This window comes from Acinonyx jubatus, chromosome B2 (genome assembly GCF_027475565.1).
Source record: "Acinonyx jubatus isolate Ajub_Pintada_27869175 chromosome B2, VMU_Ajub_asm_v1.0, whole genome shotgun sequence".
In the NCBI taxonomy this organism is placed as follows: domain Eukaryota; kingdom Metazoa; phylum Chordata; class Mammalia; order Carnivora; family Felidae; genus Acinonyx; species Acinonyx jubatus.
In genome coordinates, this window is record NC_069385.1 from 117,653,621 (window position 1) to 117,672,463 (window position 18,843).

Here is an 18,843-nt window from a genome sequence, read left to right on the forward strand (position 1 = left end):
CTCAGGGGCTCATCGAGCCCAACAAAGGAGGGGATGTGACTTGCCCTGATCCGCTCAGCTAGTGACCTTAGATCAGGGAGGCTCGAAGGCCCACAAGGCTGCCACAGGGGGGTCTCCCTTTTTCTCCCCCATGGGAATGGCCCCAGAGAGAGGGGTTGTTTCTCTAGTGGCCACTGCAATGCCATGAAGCACACCCTCTCCCTTCTCACTGCCCCGTGCTGTGGTGGCATCAGGGAGTGTTAGGCAGGGATATCACTCCCAAAGGTAGCCTCCTCATGCCAGGAGCTTGCCTTGACCTCCTGCTGGGCTCCTTGGCCATGACATCTTAGGGGCTGCATCCCTCTGCCTCCCAGTGTACCTGTCAGCTTTGAGTGAGCAAGGACGTACTTCTAGGTCCAGCTGGTTGACGGATGAGCCAGATTCATATTACAGACACCGGCAAATAAATGCTCTCACGAGCTTAAAAATAAATGCATGACAGTATATTCATGGAGGCTGGGGAAGCTGCTTGGCCAAACCGAAATTGCTGAGATGCTCCGGGCATGGCGGTTGGGCCGAAAGCACTCTTGTCTGCCCAGCTGGCAGGGCTGCAGGTTGAGGTGCTTGGGGAGGGCTGGTGAGCAGGCAGGCAGGGCTCCCCTGGCCAGGCAGAGGCGGCAGAGTGCCGGGAGCCCATGGCCCTCTGAGGCCTAGTTCCCACGGACACACAAGGCAAGCTGGAAAGCCAGGCCGGGCCCAAAATGATTCTTGACTACAAACCAATCCAGGCCCCGAGCAGTCTGGATTCCATTGACACACTGCTTCAGTAAAGAGCTGGCATGTTGAGACGGCCAGGCAGCTATCTGCTATGGGTCTCAGGCTTCAGAAGGAAGGTCTGGGCTGAGCTGCAGAGTGATGTGGGAGACGGAGGGAAGGCAGATAGATGGAGACACAGAGCCAGAGGCGTGCAGGAAGCCGGAGCAAGAAGGCACAGACCTGGAGTCTGGCTGTGTAGCTCTGACAACATGAGAAATAGAAATGCCTTTTGGATTTTATTGGTTTTGGGTTCTCTGCACCTCTGCTCGCCTCCATTTATTTAGACACTCAGATCTGATGAGACCAGACAAGAGCTGGAGCCTACGGAAGCGGATGAAGGTCACATTTCTTGTCCTTCCAGGGAAGCCTCCCGGGGTTGAGGCTCCCTGAGACAGCGTATTCTTGCAGGCTTGGCACCATAGTCCCACAGATGGGAGAGGCCAGACGGTGAGCTGAATTTTACAAGTCCCCAAAGGGCCCTGCCCTTGGCTGGCACACCATCCAGGGCTCCCCCAGGCAGCCAGGAGACTCCAAGCTCCTCAAGGACAAGCACCAAGGCCGGTGCTCTCCTTTCTCCACTGTGGAGTGGTGGCTCTGGGGCCTGGTGCTGGTTTCTAGGTCAGTCCTCCTCCCCAGATCATGCATAGAGACCCTCCTGCCTGAGAAAACAGGAATGGAAATGTAAACACCATGTCCTCAGGCTTCTCGGCCCTCCCAACCCTCTGTACTGATGACCCTCTCACACATTGGTGGCCTCATGGCTTCTCTGTCTGTTCCCACGGAACAGAATGGCCAAAACAAATGTGATAGGGACACAGCAGGAGTGACCCTCGTCTACACACAAGTAAACACAGCATGATGACACCGGAGTCTCCCGATGAAGTCCTTGGCTCCGTGGTACAGCTTGTTCCTTCTTCCGTATCCGCACCTGGTGTGGCCTTCTCAGCGCTCCACTGCTCACAAACTGTATGACCTCGGGCAAGTTATTCCAGCTCTCTGGGTCTCGGTGACCACAGGCAAGCACCTTACAGGCTAACTGTCACTCAGCGGAAACAAAGCAAAAGCACGCAATGCTGGCACCTGGCAGAGATTATCACTATGGTAGCTCTTGCCCTGACCTGCATCAGCCCTTGTTCTCACGAGCGGCACAGCTCAGGCGGGCTCCACCGAGAGATGCGTGCCAGTGTGCAGGTAAACTACAAAATGCCAGGTTCAGGTACAGTATTACTAGTAGTATCATCACTAGTTCACAGCACTCAGGGGCCTGAGAGATGCTGAGGCAGAGCAGAATTTTTTTAAAGGAACTGGAAAAAAACTGCATGTCACTGTCAGGCTGCAAAATTAGGGCGCTGGGAATCTGAGATGACAGGACTGGCCCAGAGAGACCGCTGAGCCAGACGCAGATGGCCCTGAAGAGCGACTTGCTGAATTATAGAGCAGCCCTGAAAATGAGCGTCCGCCCTGACCAGCCCGGGCAGGGACGCGAGCAGGGAAGTCAGCTGCCTTGAGTGCTGGTTCAGCAGAAATTACCACTTGTGCTGAGAAAGTGACCAAGTGGTCGGGGGAGGAAATGAATACCTGAGAGGACATGATCACATGCAACCCACCTTCTCTCAGTCAGAGTCCCAGCAGAAAATGAGCGGTGTGTTTAAAGGGGTTTAAGTGAAGAGAATTTTTAGAGGGACTGCTTGTAGAAGGGCATGCAGGATTAAGGGAACAACTGGGGGTGACGAGGCACCCAGGGACCAGCACCACTGCAAGGCTGTAACCATCCCTAGACCTGAAGGGCCGAAGTCAGGGAGTGGTGTCACTGACCCAGCAAGAGGAAGGCCACAGAGGGACAGGATGACGCTGCAGCAGGGAGGGCGCCGCTGGGATAAGTACCTCGACCTCTCTCCCGCCCCGCCCCATCTCCTGCCAGTGCCAGTCCTCCACTGGCCAAACCCATGGGAAACGGGGGGGGGGGGGGGGGGCAAGGAAGCCACTGGTGCACCCCACGGGGTCAGCCTCTGAGGCACAAGGCAGGTTGGAGACAGGCGGAGAGAAGCTTGGTGGGAGGAGGAGCAAACTGAATACTCATGGCATCAGCTACAGAAGAACAGGGAACTAAGAACTCCAGAGAGCCAGTCCTCACAAAACCATTCACATGGCTGTCTCCTGCCACCACCGAGAATAGGGTTCCACCTCCACCAGAACTCTAGCGAGGCTGAGCACCCACTGATACTGAGCCCCACGGAGAAAGACCTGGGCTGTGCCCCCTGAGCAAGAAATCCAAAAGGGGGTGCACACAGAGGCATTGACATACACACCAGAGCTAACTACCTGACCTGGCCGACGTCGTGGAGGGGAAGCCCAATTAGCACATTTGCTCACTGGGTCTCCTCACCCTCTTCACTCTCATAAGCAGTGACTGGAGCAGGCCGTCGTGCCTTGATTACAAACACCGATGGTCAGGAGGTACCATAGCTGGAGAAATCCCACCAGTCCTCTGTTTTATATCAAAGAACCATGTTCTGTCAATAATATTCATGTGCTATGTGTATAACTGAAGGAAATGGTGAGCATCAGTGTTAAAGCCAGAGATGGGGCGGGGACAAGGTATAAATGAAGGCAACAGAGAAGCAGAGCCCCCAGAAGGCTGAGGCGAGCTTCCTGGCAGGAGCTGGTCAGACATAGATTAAAGGAAGGGAGAGCAAGGATGATGAAGGAGGCAAAGGGGAGGCACGGGATGGGCCCCAACTTCCCGCAAAGCCACCCTGGGAGAGGGGGCCCTCTTTGCAGAGGACCGGCTCTGATGACCCAAAGTTGGGCCCCTCTGGAAGAGCGGTATTGTCACTGGGAAGGTGCCACTGTGCACAGAGGAACCAGAAGGCGAGAACAAAATGTACAGGACCGGCTTTGCGAGCATGAAAGGACAGAGAGATGCAATAAAGCAGAGGCTGTGCCCAGATCAGCCCAAGGCTATTTTTTTGCAGGCTCCATGGCCCTGGGCTCATTCTGGAACAGTCCCCATAGCTCTTCCTTGAGAGGAGAGTTAGGGAAGTGGAGAGGTCGATCAGTGCCATTAGAACTACAATTCAAAAGGATGTCACCCCTTGTCACGCGTCCACCAGGTAAATTCCATCTGGTTTTCCCCTCCTCTCCCTCCCCCCGTGTGCTCTGCAGGCACCATCACGGTGCATCTCCGAAAAGACAGCCGAGGCCATCTCAGCCTGGTAGCGAACCCACTGAAGGAGAACCGGGGGCCCTTCAAGGTCTCCACGGAGTCGGCGGCAGTGGCAATATGGCAGACTCTCCAGCAGACCACCAGCGGCAGCGGTGGCGCCCACACCCTCGCCCAGTGGCAGCACACTCAGCTGGCACACTCACTCAAGGAGAGGTGAGGGCCACTTGGCAGGATGACAGAAACCCACTGGGGATCAGCACCACTCCCACCTGGGCCAAGCCTAGCAGCTCCCCAATGGGGCCAAGAAAGTGAGAAATTCAGATGAAGGCTCCATCTAGAAACACCAATGTGACCAAAGAAACGAAAGGACTTCCGTTCATGCCATTTTAGAGGGAGGACTCCGATGCCTTTCTCTCAGCAGCTGCCGCACATGCAGAGTCCTGCACAGAGCAGGCATTTAGTACACGCTTGTTTAATTACATACCTGTTTCACTGAGACCATGAAGTGTCTCTGGTGGGGGGAGGGGGTGGAATGCAAAGACCCAGAACAGTTGACACGAAGGACAAGTGGCTAACGGCAGTCAGAAATCACCTTTCCTTAAGGGCCAGGAAGGGACGAGGAGAGAGATCAACACAGCCACCCTGCGGGACCTAGGAGACGCAGGCAGCTCAGGGCACCCGAGGTCCTGGAGAGGTCTCCAAAACCTCTGATACTGTTAGCTGACCTTTCTCAGATGGAAAGCACCCCTGGGGACTTATAAACCATTTACGGGGAAACGAAAGGGAGCTAATACAATGAAAATACCTCCCTTCCCCAAGGAGCACAGCGGATGTAATTAAACCTCTTGGCTCAGCATCAGGAAGCGGGTACACATTATCTCCGTTTCACAGATGGGGAAGCCAAGGTGCACAGGACAGGAGAGAGGGTGGACAAGGATCCCTGATTCCCACCCCTGTTGGCATTTTGAGGTCTCGAGGAAATAACAACACGGCACACAAACAGCCTAAACCCCGAGACTTCTAATTCCAGGCAGGGTCGCCGCCCCCGTGCTATGTTGCCTCAATAGTGCGAGAGTAATCCAGATCACTTACAAGTGAACTGAAACCACCACAGCCCTCTGATGAGGTGACACACTCTAATGAATTATTCTGGGGTTTAGAGGGACCCCCTGCCAGGGCGGCAAGGTGGCCTGATCTGGTGCCCAGGGCCTGAATGGGGCAGGAGGGACTCTCCGAGGCCCCGCAGGCTTCCTGGAGAGTAGCCAGAGACAGTGCACTTCAGCGTCCAGCCCAGGAGAGCCCAGTCACAGGGACAGGCACCAGTGCCCTGACTGTCTTGCGCTTCCCTCGCCCACAGCTCAGCCACGTCACTCCTGAGGTCACAGTTCCACCTCAACGGCCACATGTCCTCGCTGGTGGAAGATGCTAACGGAAACCAGGCCGAGAGGAGGAGCTTTAACCCGTGGGGTCTGCAGTGCCACCTGGCCCACCTGACCCGCCTGTGCACTGAGTACCCGGAGAACCAGCTGCATCGTATCCTTGCCCGCACTCCCTGCCCCCAGTGGGGTGGGGTGGGGATTAAGAACAGCCATGCCGACGGAGGTGGGAGGCCAGGGGAGGGGTGGGTGGAGAGACAGAGACTGACACGTGAGGGGACTTTGAGGCACAAGCCCTCAAGCCTAGGACCTAGAAGAAATCTCATCTCTCCAAAAAAAAATCAGAGCGGATGGGGAAGTCAGACTGGGATCTGGTCAGGCCGCTGCCTCTGCCACCCAGGGAAGCAAGGACAGGCTGGGCCAGGGGTCTCTGGGGGCAGACAGGAATGATGACTGCCACGCCGGGTGGGGGCGGCACACCCCATCCCCTCTTCTATCCCTCCAAATCCTCCCTGCAGATGTCTTCCTGTGGAGCTGATGGCGTGAGGGGGTGTGGCTCCCCCCTTAGGGAAGTGCCCCTAAGTGGACTCTTAGAGGAGTCACTCCCCCCTCATCCTCAGGCTGCCATGTTCTCAGCGAGCACATTTAGGCTTGCAATGCCCCTTTGTCAGCGCCGGGCTCCTTCCTGCAAACGAGTGACTGGTTTCACAGTGTTTACTAAGACACATCTGCAACCCTAATCCCTAAGAAGCTTTTGCAGGATAATTACTCCGCTGAAATTAATATTCCTGCAACTCATCTCCAAAGCTAACATCAACCCACTTCTCCCAAAAGGTATTGGCCCATTCAGTGACTTGAGGTTTTAGCCTTATGATTTTCTGCCATAAAATGTAAATTGGGCATGGCCTGCCAGGGATTTCACGCCCGCATTTAAATTTCAACCTCAGAGCAAAAAGGAAAAGGAAAAGCAGCTCACAGGCTCATAAACTCCCCCTAAGTAAATGGACTTATTAAAGCAGCCTGCAAAGCTAATACCTTGAATTCTTAAGAGGGACGCCGGACTTGTCTGTAAGGAGAGAAGGGAGAGAAGGACTGGCACTCAGGGTGGGGGCCTTCATGTCCTCGGAGCCTTCCTGAACTTGGCGTGACCAGGGTTTCTGTTGCTGGAAAACGTCGTGTCACAGTACAAGTACCCCTGTATCCTTGACCTGAAGATGGGGACCCGGCAGCACGGGGACGATGTGTCCGAGGAGAAGAAGGCCCGTCACATGAGGAAGTGTGCTCAAAGCACATCAGCCTGCCTGGGCGTCCGCATCTGCGGCATGCAGGTAGGTGGCAGAGGGCCCGCTGGAGGGCGGGGCGTCCTGGCACGTCCACTGTGGGGCAAGGGTGTCTCCCAACTGCCACCACAGCCCACGGAGCCCTTCGCTTGGGAAGCAACACAGGAGGCAGTCGGGCACAGCCCTTCCGCCCCGGAAATGCATATCCCGGTCTGTGACACGCTGGGATTTTTTTTTTTTAAGAGACCCTTTCAGGATAGTGGTGTCAAAAATCCACCATTTTTTAAACTCGGTCTCAGGGTCTCTGGCAGCTGAACTTCCCGGCGGCCACGTGGGTCCTGCCCACAGTGAGAGCAGACCTTTGACCGCAGCGTGTGAGCAGGGGCTGAGGAAAGAGCTGAAAAGGAGCCTCTCCGCTCACTCGCTCACTCGGTGCACTCCGCTTCCTCAATTACTTGAATGATAAAGTCGAACCTCTCCTTCTCAGGGGCTGTTGAGGCACTCTGCTCTTTGAATTCTTATTAGCCATTCCTTCTTCCTCCTCCACCTTTTCTGCTTTTCGCTGCCTGTTCTGGTTAGTGAAGCGGGAAGGTGGTAACCTGTTCAGCGGAGGCAAAGGAACGGTTAATTTTTTTATTGCCCAGACTCTACCCTGTTTTTTGCAGCTCTGATGTGGCTTGTGGCAGAGGGGCTGCAGAACGGGAAGAAATAAACTTTCCCCACGCGTTCACTCTTACAGTCTATCTCCTCAAAGCAAAACCAGACACCGATTTGACGGTACACGTTCAAGCTTTCCTTAATTGAAACTGCCACCCCTTGAAGCTGGAAGTTGAGTCTATAAATTTGTTGCACAGATGTCCCTTGGGAGGCTTGGAACGCAGTCCTCAGGAGAATGCAGTGTGATGATTTGGGGTGTAAATGGAATCTCTCTCTGGACCTCAAATCTTCTGATTGATCTATTTAGACAGTGACACCCGTCATGTATTTATGACGGCTAATTTAGCAGCCGATCTCCAGCCCTCCAAAGCAAGTCTATCATATCTTTCTGATTTTTTCCCACACTGGTAGAAACATATCACATAATCTGAAGGCAGGAAAGACCTGAGAAACTGTCTTGGCCAGGTATGGGCTGCCCTTCCCAGGTGAGCCAGGGAAAGGTGTGCCAAGTCATGGCCATGCCAGCCACTGGCCTCGGTACAGCCTCTGCCATCTGAATGAAATGGGAGCGGTTGCCACTGTCCCCCCATCAGCATCTCCTCCATCTGCTCCCTTCCTGTGGCCAAGACATGACAGGGGAGGGGAGAGGAGCTGGTGCCAAGGAGGACCCACCAGCCCCACAGAGCTGCTGTGAACTGCCCCCCACCCACCCAGTCCAGACTCCCCTCAGCTGCACTGGCTGATCCATACCTGATCGAGCCCATCTTTTTATCTTTTTCTCTTCAGTCACCCTGCTCTCCCCAAGAGCTCTGACTGTTTCCTTAGAATCTGCAGAGAAAGGACTTTATAAACTTCATTGGGGAAAACTGAATCTAGTTGGCTTTCCAAGGCCATTGGCTGTGATTTCAGATTCCTGCTAAAGCTTACTAGCTTGGGTTTGCTAATATTTGAATTGAAGAGGGCCAGAAGCCAGGGTTTAAATCATGATTTGGAGGATGACATTGGAAATTCACAAGAAAGGCAATCCAAAGCTTTTCCTCATGGGTGGAGGGTCACCTCTGTGGGCTGAAGGATCTTTACACCTTGGATTCCTATTAAAGGCCTGCACAGAAAGCATTTTAAAATGTGAAAGTTCCACTGGTGCTTGATGAAAGATCATCCTTCCATTCATTTCAGCCACTCTTGCCCTGCATCTCCCGGAAATCTGTTTATATATCACGTTAGCTTGTAACACTGCAACCATAGCAGGGACAATATTTTTTTTAAGTTGGCAATTCTTCACATTTTCTTTCTCTTTTTATTGGAAGGTTTATCAAATTGATAAGAAGCACTTTCTCTGCAGAGACAAGTATTATGGAAGAAAACTCTCTGTTGAGGGGTTCAGACAAGCCCTCCATCAGTTCCTGCATGATGGAACCCGCCTCCGGACAGAGCTCCTGGAACCCATCCAGCGCCAGCTTCGGGCCCTCCTCTCGGTCATTCGAAACCAGAGCTCGTACCGGTTCTACTCCAGCTCTCTCCTCATCATCTATGATGGGCAGGAGCTGCCAGAAAGGACCTCAGAGGGCCTGCATCCTCCGGAGGCTCCGCAGCCGGACCACGGCAGCTCTTCTGGAAGCCTCTCCAAAGTTGACATCCGGATGATCGACTTTGCTCACACAACATACAAAGGCTCCTGGAATGAGCATACCACTTATGATGGACCAGATCCAGGCTATATTTTTGGCCTGGAAAACCTCATCCAGATCCTGCAGGATATTCAAGAGGGAGAATGAGGCTTGTTGCGCCTATCCAGATTTTTCTGGAGCGCAGATATCAAAAGGGACCTATTGGCAGCCGGGGTACTCTAGACACTGTTAGAGGTCTTTGTAATCATTATATCCATGTTTGAAAGCCATACGTGGCATATTAATGGCTGCTAAAGAAACCAGCTCTGGAGATAATTCCATGTACTCTGGCATCTTATGCTAATGCTGGTCGTCAGAGGCTGGACACGCAGTGTGAAATGGCACCATTTTAGAGTATACTGGAAGGCTGCAGCTTGAGTGAGAAGCCAGCATTACAGTGAGATTCTGGAGAATTCGCATTTAAAAATGCTTTTTGTTGTCATGCCGAAGTCTTGGCAAGCTGTGAGGCAAAAAACTCTACTTGAAGAAGACTCGAAGAGGGAGTTCATGAGTGTATGTATAGCTTGTCTGCTCGCATGGGCTGCCCACTCCAAGGGCAGATACAACATTATAATGAATGACTGTCTCTTACCTTCTTAAGAGGCATTCTCTGTGGGGCAGGAAGAAGTGAGACAGATCTGCCCATCTCACCACCTTCCTGCCCAGGGTCTGAATGGACAAGGTCAATCCAGATACAGCCCAGGCAAATCAAGACCCCACGTTCTCCATTGTTTCCCGTGGAGATAAGGGTCTCTTTCTAGACTTCCGGGTACCTATTGGAAGTGATGACTCTGCCAGAATCTGGCCACAAAATGGCTCTAACCATGAAATGCAGCTTCCAGGTGGGGGTGGATTGCACAAAAGAATGAGCCACTGATGTTACATTACACTCCCCGCTTTCTATTTATTTATTTTGGGGGTGGGGTGGGGGAGTCAGAAGAGAGAAGCCTGGAGGGCCAAAGAAACCAGGCGCAATGTTTACAAGACTGGTGGACAAGTGTAAATACGGAACAAAGAGCAAACAGTTCTAATTAATTCCTTCTTCTGCAGTGTGGAAACCTATTACAATGCCCTTGAGTCGAGCACTAAGATACGTTACCCAATTAGGGAAATAAATTTGTTAATAAAATTGCTGAGGTCACCAGTGATTATTTGGTGCGCCTTATTACCCTTTCTGTTTGTTTATTCTGATCATCACAGTGCACGAAAGTTCCAATTTATGGCTGACTAGAGTATACAGCAAGAACAGTTCACCGATTTCCTGCAATCCTTTGGGGATCCGTGGGTGGGAAATGGTGGCTAATACAATATTTCCATGCATCTACAAGGCAGGTAGCAGGCCTGGGAAGTAGGTGGTCCTTTTATCTGAACTTTAGACAATGCAGAGTTAAATAATTTCTGTATTCTCATGGCTAATTACCAGCAACTTTCCAAAATCCACATTTAGAGAAGGAAAGAGTGGCCTGGATAAAAAAACAAAAACATTGTTTAATTTTAGGATACATTATATAGATTTCAAAGCAAGTTAACTTCCCTAATTAGGTTTGGCTGAGGTAACGATGTGTTAACCTGCATGCTTTGCACCCATGGTGGGAGAACTGAGTCCAAGTATGTTGGGTGGCAAGAGGAAGTCAGCCGAAAACTAAATATTTGCTAATGATAAAATGGAGCCCTAAATGCTGCTTTTTCTAGGCCACTTCCTTGCTTGAAAATCTGGTTCACCAAGTCCAAAGCTCCCTGCCTTCGCTTCTGATTCCTGCCCCCGTTCTCAGCCCTGGGTCCTGTGGGACCTGCCTGAGGATGAGGGGGATGATCAGCTAGAATACAAGTCTTTTAGGGCTGGCCACCCATGTCACTAACTGTGCTGCCATCGCTGTGCTCGCTCCTACCCACGTGACCCTTCTTCCCTTTAGTCACTCCTTTATCTGACAGTACCCTTCATATGAGGACTTCTTCCTCCTCCACCAATCACTCAAGCCCCAGCCCAAATCCCCACCTACCCCTGAAGATGTCACCAACAAAAGCGCAGTTTGTCGCAAGGGGCAAAGTTGGCTAGTGGTTTTAGACTGTGCGTCCTAGACCACGGGGCTCACAGGGGTCGCTGCTGTCTGAAATGTATATGAGGTTTTGCTGACCCAGCTGAATGAGTCAACCCAAGCACCGTAAACCCGGACAGAAGGAGAAGAACAGAGAGGCACGGAAAGTAGAGAAGATGGCGGCCATGTATGTATTTGATCTCCAATGGGAGTTTACTTTAAAATGGCAAGAGGGGTGAGGGAGCCCTGAATATCTAGTAACCAGCAAGGGTACACCGACCTGAGAAGCTCTCCCCTGTCCATCTTTTTTGCTAAGCACTGGGGAAGATCCAGCTCTTGGGAGCATAGATTCTAGTTGAGGGGGCAAGAATAAGACACATGAACTGATGACAAACCGCATAAGACAGTACCCAATGATACAGAGGATTCATCTGTGTGGTGCAGATGATCAATCCTAAGAGTTGAAAAGGTCGGCTGACAGACAACACACATCATAGAAACTGTCGGAGGAGGTAAGACTTCATCTGGGTGCTCAAGGGTGACAAGAACAGGGAAGGGGTTGGCTGAGTGGAGGCAAGGAAAAGTCCAGCATGCTCACGAGTCTGCCAAACCATCCAGAATGGGGATTTTGTGGTTGGGAGTAGTACAATGAAGAGTAGAGAAGTGGAGTGAGCCCAGATGGTAGAGACACTTGAAAATCTGGCTGAGTAGCTCATTCGTTTGTGATTTCATTAATCTGTCCTTCCTTCCTTCCATTCATCCATCCAACAAATACTTTCTGAGTGCCTGGTACATACAGCACAGTGCCAGGGCCGATGTAGAAAACAAGGAAGTGTGAGGATCATGTCGTTATCCTTAAGAACCTTATGACTTCATAAGAAAGTGAAGCCTCTCATATGAAAATACCATGGCGGCTTCGACAAGGCATGGGAGCCGTTTGCTCAGCCATACAGAGTGCTACCCAGGAGAGGAGAGGCAGTTAGGGCTCACTGCCATGTGGGGTGATCATGGAGGTGTTTGAGCCGTGCCTTGAAAGGGAGGCAAGTCTGAGAGGTGATTAAGAAGGCTGGTATTATCGATGAGCGTGGGAATAGGAATCGAGGGTTTTGCTCAGGGAACAGCAGCGGAGGGTGTGGGCCATAGGGGCTGATGTGAAGAGGTACCAAGAGAGATAAAGACAGACCTGGAGAAAGCCCAGCACTTGAGGACTGAGAAGGACCTCCCAACCTTCCACCTCTATTGCTCCCTCTTGGCAGGAAGCCCAGAAGGGCCTCCTGGCTGGCTTCCCTTTCCTGGCGCTGGGGAGCACTCTTCTCCCTTGAACTGAGAAACATACAGGGATTAGTCAGGGTGGGTTAACCGTTATAACAAACGCTCCCCAATAACAGGAGCTTCGTGTTACAATCAGGTTTGGTCAGCAGAGAGCCTCCGCTCCACACAGTCATCCAGGGACCTTTCATCTTGTGACACCACCACCTTCAATCAGCCTCAAGGACTAAGAGTGAGACAGCACAGAGAAGGCACGCACACATTCTGTAGGCAAGAACCAGCCATGCATGGGCCCTGCCCAGATGCCAGCAGGCTGAGATGTAGTTTGTGTGCCTGAAAACGGGTTTGACAAGACCCCGGTCAGTCTCTATTATAACCTCCAGGATCCTCGTGTCAAATTGATACCTGATTTAAGGAGGGAGAAAGAAAGACACAAAGAGCACATAAGGGGGAACAGGGGGCAACAGGGGCCTGGCAGTGCCAGAGCTGCGGGCCCTGAGCAGATCCTTCCCCTGGCCATGTCCTCATACAGTGAGGGTGAGCCCAGAGCGCTGGTGGACCTGGTTCACGTCTCCCTACCTCAGCTGCCTCATCTGCCCCCAGGAGCTCTCACTGGGTCCTCGAGACAGGTGATGCAGAGGAATAACCTTCTCCTGACCTTCCCACCAAGGGGGGACAAGGGCAGCCTGGGAGCCAGTCACCCAGCCCTGCCTCCTCCCTCTGTCGTCGTGGTGTGATTGAAGAAGAAGCGACAGAGTGTTATTACAGCTTTTCCATGACGCAATGTCATCAGGAAGCCCTGGGCCTCTGGACAGCACCCTGGCAGTCCCATCGCTCTTCCCAGCTGCCTGGAGCCTTGTAGCCCATGCTGGAAACCGCAGGAAGCGGTCTAATAAAACAAATGGCCAGGCAAGGCCACTCATCAGCAGCTCTTCAAAATGATCTAAACTTCTGACTTTTGATTTAAATCTGCATCCACTGTGGCCAAAAACAGAAAACAGAAGATGAGGGAAGGAACTGAAATGAAGGTGTGGGTGCCAAGAACTGGAGGGGAGGGAGGCAGGAAGGGGGAAGCAGCTCTGGGACAATACCAAGTTGAGCAGCAGCCAGGCCGGGCTGACTTGTGGCCAGATTGGGTCCTTTTCATTAGGCATCGCTCAGAACTTCCCTCTTCTGTTCCTCGGCTGCCCTGGAAAGGGACAGGAAGTTTGAGGGCTAATCCGAATCCAGAAATCCATCTGCTCCTGATTTGCCCTTCACCCTTCTCCTTCAGACCTCTCAAGAGAAGAATCTTACAGGGGCGTCAGGTGGGGCCTGGCAGGCCAGGGGACCCGGGTCTGTACTCTAATGCCGTCTGTTCTCTTCAGATCGTTTACTGAGAGATGACTGTACCGCCAGGGCCTGCTGTCGAATAGTGACTAGTGTTTTGCGGGGGCCAAGAGTGGCAGGGCCACTCCTTGAACTGGGGGCCAGGGAGGACCTCTCTGAGGTGACATCCACTAGAGCAGAGTGAAGGGAGGGAGGCAGGGCCCAGGGCAGAGGACAGATGTCTCCACAGAGCGGAGGGGCTCTAGGTATGCTGGGCTGTGATTTAGGACCCCACCGAGGCCTACCCCAGCACACCTCAAACACCCGCCAATCTTGGTAAACAGCTCACCTCCGGAAAAGGGCCGCAATCTACTGCCAGCCCGACCCTCCCCGGGCTCACCTCTATGCAGGGGCATTAAGTGACTAACTTCTCCCAGGCAAATCCAGACCCACTTTTGGTGGTAACATATCTGCATATTGCAGCCAATCATTTTCTCTGGTTGAATAAGTTGAAGGAAGAAAAATCAGGCGATCGTGCCCCACAATACAGCTAAGTATTTAATTCGTGTTTAATGTTTACATTATTAACACCGGCATTACAAAACGATATTTTTACTTTCAAGCGATTTAAATCTGCAATTCGGTGTCTCAATTACTGGGATCATTATAACCTGAAAAACTGAAGCAACGCTCACTCCCTCCTCTCCTCCCCCTGTGCTGCCGGTTTCTATAAGGAGCAACCGGGACTCCATGGAGCCCAAATACCCATTCCAAATGGATCAGGAGGCACAGCCCTGGTAGAGGTTTTCAAGAAGCCAGGGGAGGTCGCATTCGGTGTGGAGTGAGTGACAGCCGGCAGGTGGGTGTTAAAATGGTCATCAACTCTCTGAGGACTGGCACTAACCAAGTCACATTCCAGGCGGTTGCCTATTAATGTGTCCAGAATGGCGCTGGGTGACTGACAAGCCAATGAGCTCAGACTCTGGCTCCAGCCACCCACAGGCATGAGAAGGTGGAGGGCACAGGTAAAACAAGACTGGAGAGGACCCAAGCCCCTTGGGAAACTACAGTGTGTCCTGAACCACACCACACATGCAGTTCACGGTAACACTGCAGAGAGGCCGGAAGGGGCATCCTGATGGAGGGGGTGAGAGCGGGGGCTCTGGAAGCCACTCAGCGGGGGTGCAAGTCCAGGTTTTGCCACTTACCAGCTAGTGACCTTGGCAAGTCCTCATCCTCTCTGTACCTCAGTCTCCACCTCTGTAAAATGGGGACAATGGTGGTACTTCTGAGCGCCATTATGAGGACAAAATAGCCAGTATTGTGTAAGGCATTTGCTGTGTGCCTGACACACAGCAAATACTCAGTGAGTGTTACTTTATCACTTTAATTCCCATTTTTTAAAGAACTGAAGCTCAGAGAGATTAAATAACCCACCCAAGGTTGGCTGCTCCAAAGACCTCTGCTGCTCCTGTGCCTGGAAGCCACTCCTGCCCCTCGTGTGACTCCGGTCTCTCTCAAATACAGGCTCCTCCAGACCACCCAGACCCCACCCCTGCCCCAATCGCTGTGGACCCAGCACCCTGCCTCGAATCTCTCCCTAGCACTTACTGTATATGAAATTATCTTGTTCCTTTATTAAATGACTTAACACATTTAAAAGCACTATTTTCATCGTTATAGGACATGTGTTCGGTTTGTTGCCCATCTCGTCTGACTTAAATGTAAAACCCACAGATCCGGAAGGGGGAATGGAGGGAGGCGGAAGCAGCTTTGGGACGATACCAAGCTGAGCGTCAGCCAGGCTGTGCCCTCGCCCGTCTTGTGCACCATGGGGAAGGAACTCAGGACTGGCTTCATGGCTGTGTGAGCTGTGCAGTCACACAGGGCCCTGCACTCCGAAGAGCCCCACACTTGGTTTAATGCTCTGCTGTTATGGTCTTACAATTCTTAATAATATTTTAACAAGGAACTTTACATTTTCATTTGGCAACGGTCCCCCACAAATCGTGTAGACAGTCCTGAATGAATGAATGAATGAATGAATGAATGAACAAGCCCACATTCCAACCCAGGTCTATAAGACTCCGAGGCCTCACTACTGAACCAAGCCCAACAAGATTCCAGTGGGGGTAAGAGAGGTGGGCAGAGCAGTCTGAACCAGGGGCAACCACAGCCTGCCTAGAAGACATTGTGATGGGGAAGGGAGAGCCTTAGAAGCAGACATTGGTTTGAGTTTCCTAGATGTCTAGTTGTTCTCAATCTCTCATTCCACTTGCGCCTCAAGTGGGGTGAAAACCATTTAATGCCACCTAATGCTACTCTTCCTCTCACTGAATGAAACAGGGACCTCAGACCCTGCCTCCTAGGAGTCAGCCAGCCATGTGCTCTTCGAAGCCACAGCTGTGGTCAGGCCTCAGGCAGAATGACAAGGCCTCTGGGCACCCAGCACAGCCCTAGGCGCCTGGAACTTGACAGTAAACAGATACAATCCTCGACCTTTTAGGCCTGGGGTCGGCCATCAAAACTATGTGGCTATAAATACAGCTGATGATGAGAGCAGGGAGGTACTGTTGGACCGGGAACGAGGTGAGGGTGCCCCCTGAAAGCCTCATTTTTCCACTCCTCCTGAGCTCTTCTAATCTCAGGTAGGCACCCCCTGAACTCACTTACCTCAAGTGAGCATTGCACACCCCAGGTCCCCAGTGGTCCTCGTTCAATAGGTCTTTACTCTTAAGGCCTTCAGAACAGTTCAAAGCTGATCCTTGCTAAAATCATTCATTGATCTTTACTCAATTAAACCCCTCCCTCCTCTTCTCTCTCCCATTTCTGCCCCAGGCCTGGCTCTTACTGCTCATGTCCCTCCATTCCCACTTATCCAAATTCTTTTTTTTTTAATTTTTTTTTCAACGTTTATTTATTTTTGGGACAGAGAGAGACAGAGCATGAACGGGGGAGGGGCAGAGAGAGAGGGAGACACAGAATCGGAAACAGGCTCCAGGCTCTGAGCCATCAGCCCAGAGCCCGACGCGGGGCTCGAACTCACGGACCGCGAGATCGTGACCTGGCTGAAGTCGGACGCTTAACCGACTGCGCCACCCAGGCGCCCCCCCACTTATCCAAATTCTAACCAGCCTTCAAGGTCCAGCCCAAATGCCATCTCCTTCAGAAGCCATCTCCGATCTTTCTCCCCTCACTCCCCCGAACAGCTAGAAGTAGTATTTCTTTCTCCAAACTCCCCAGCATCCTCTAACATTTCAAGTAAGGCCCTCGTGACTTTGAACTTTGGGTTGCGTATTCACTACTCCACATTCTACTCCTTGAAGGCAAGGGTCTCCTGGGTTCACCTTTACAAAGTGGGCAGGTAAGAAGAAAGAGGTTCAGAGAAGCTGAGTGTTGTAAGCAGAGGATGGTCTTGGCTAAATGCCAGGACAGTGAAGCTACAGAGCAGGGCTGAGGATTTCTTAAGGAAACTGGTGGGGTTATCTTGGGAAGAAAAATGATGGGCGCACCTGGGTTGCTCAGTCGGTTGAGTGACCGACTGACTCTTGATTTCAGCTCAGGTCATGATCCCAGGGTCCATGGACGGAGCCCCTTGTCGGGCTCGGCGCTGAGCATAAAGCCTGCTTGGGATTCACTTTCTCTCTCCCTCTCTCCCTCTCCCCTGCTCACGCTCTCTCTAAAAAAAAGAAAAACGAAAAGAAAAGGAAAAAATGATGACATTCCACATGATGTTGCAGCTGGAGATGTAAAAGAGAAGACTGGGTAAAACAAGTTTCCGAGGCTGAATCAACCCAGCTGACTTCACTCAAGCTGGGAAATCTGTGCCTCCCATGGAAAAGTGCCTGGCGTGGGCAGGGGGGCGCTATGAAGGGATACTAATATGGCTGGGAGAGAGGAACAAAAGCTAAGGAGCAGTAGCAAGTGGTAGTGACAGGTACAGGGGCTGTGAGAAGAGAGAAGGGGAGGCGAACAACTTGTGCCTGCTACATGATTAAATTCAAACACATCTTCATCGAATAACAACCCGTATTTACATGCAAATGTATTCGTTTATGCAAATTAGCAGAGGTCTCAGAGGAAGTTTTTTAGTCTGGCTCTTGTGCAGTCATTGAAAAAGAGAAGCAAACCTGTCCCTGGGGTACTCCGCGTCTGACTTGCCCCTGGGAGCTGGGCCGGCTCCAGGAGGAGGAAGGCTGAATTAGCTCCGCGAGCAGAGACAGGAGAGCAGCGCCCCCATCCGGAGAGCGCCAGGGCGCCCGCGAGGTCGCGCATGCTCGTTCCTCCCACCCACCCTATCTCCTCGGGAAGCCGGAGAGCCTAAGTGCGCAAGCGCCACCGGCCGCTCCGACTCCTCCCATGAGGGCGGGGACAAGCGGGGCCCAAAATGGCGGCCAGCCGCTACCGCCGCTTCCTTAAGCTCTGTGAGGAATGGCCAGTGGACGAGACCAAACGGGGCCGGGACTTGGGCGCTTACCTGCGGCAGCGGGTGGCACAGGCCTTTCGGGAGGGAGAGAACACCCAGGTGACCGGACTGTGGGGTCCTCCTGCAGCGGGGAGGCGGTTGGGGCGATGGGAGGAAAGGACGAGGCAGGGACGGGGCCAACGAGCGGCTTGCCGAGGTGTTCACGCATGCGCGTGCCTTCCCACCCCGGTCGCACGTGCGCGCGGACCCTCCTGTACCCCCGGGAACTGCAGAGAGCGACGACCCAGCCTTTTATTCAATGCTCTCATCTGGCTGCACTTTGGAGTGACTGAAAAAGCTTTTTAAAAATCTAAATGCTCAGGACCATCCTGAATCAGAACCACTGGGGGTGGGGCCTTGGCCTCAGTATTTTTTAAAGTTCTCCAGATGATTCAAGGTGCAGCCAGGGTTGAGACACACAGCAGCAGTCGTAGACAGTGACAGTCGCAGGCTTATAGCTCCCCCGACACGGTGCTGGTACCTCGCAGTGTTGTGCACTGACGTTGAGCTGAACCTCCGGGACCTCTGTAGGGCCTGAGCTAAGCCTTTGTGTGCTACCTGGGCCCCTGTTAGCCCGTGCAGCAGGTTTGGGACCTCAACCCATGCCCCTGTGTGTAAGTAGTAGACCTGATTCTTGCTATCCTCCAGGTTGGTGTGACGGCAGCTCTGGGACTCATTCATAAAACACATCTTCGTTGAGCATCCACCATGTGCTGGGTGCTGGGGAGACGGATGAGGTCCTCTCTGCATCTCAGCGTGAAAGTTAAGCTTAAATTCTAGTTCGGGACACAATAAGGAAGTAGACCTATGTAAAGTAGTCCAGA

At 52.4% G+C, this 18,843-nt stretch overlaps 2 protein-coding genes and 1 long non-coding RNA gene across 5 annotated transcripts in view; 2 read left to right on the plus strand and 1 right to left on the minus strand.

Annotated features, from left to right (window-relative positions):
• The window catches only part of IP6K3 (inositol hexakisphosphate kinase 3), a 22,497-nt gene extending 12,388 nt beyond the window's left edge, over positions 1–10,109 (plus strand). For 2 of the 3 annotated variants that reach the window (XM_015073497.3, XM_053222925.1), the window contains 4 exons: positions 3,961–4,174; positions 5,319–5,494; positions 6,490–6,665; positions 8,582–10,109. In XM_015073497.3, coding sequence (XP_014928983.2) covers positions 3,961–4,174; positions 5,319–5,494; positions 6,490–6,665; positions 8,582–9,049 — 1,034 coding nt within the window. In that variant the 3' untranslated portion in view covers positions 9,050–10,109. The remainder of the gene's footprint in view (positions 1–3,960; positions 4,175–5,318; positions 5,495–6,489; positions 6,666–8,581) is intronic. The other variant, XM_027057974.2, reaches the window with a different exon arrangement.
• On the minus strand, positions 9,821–18,303 carry LOC113598908 (uncharacterized). Its single transcript, XR_003419669.2, has 3 exons — positions 18,032–18,303; positions 14,763–14,814; positions 9,821–10,404 (listed from the first exon to the last, which is right to left on the minus strand). It is a non-coding gene; the product is annotated as an uncharacterized LOC113598908 (long non-coding RNA).
• Positions 17,895–18,843, plus strand: part of LOC106976076 (ubiquinol-cytochrome-c reductase complex assembly factor 2) — a 14,062-nt gene continuing 13,113 nt past the window's right edge. Inside the window, exon 1 of the mRNA XM_027057975.2 lies at positions 17,895–18,079. Coding sequence (XP_026913776.1) covers positions 17,942–18,079 — 138 coding nt within the window. The 5' untranslated portion in view covers positions 17,895–17,941. The remainder of the gene's footprint in view (positions 18,080–18,843) is intronic.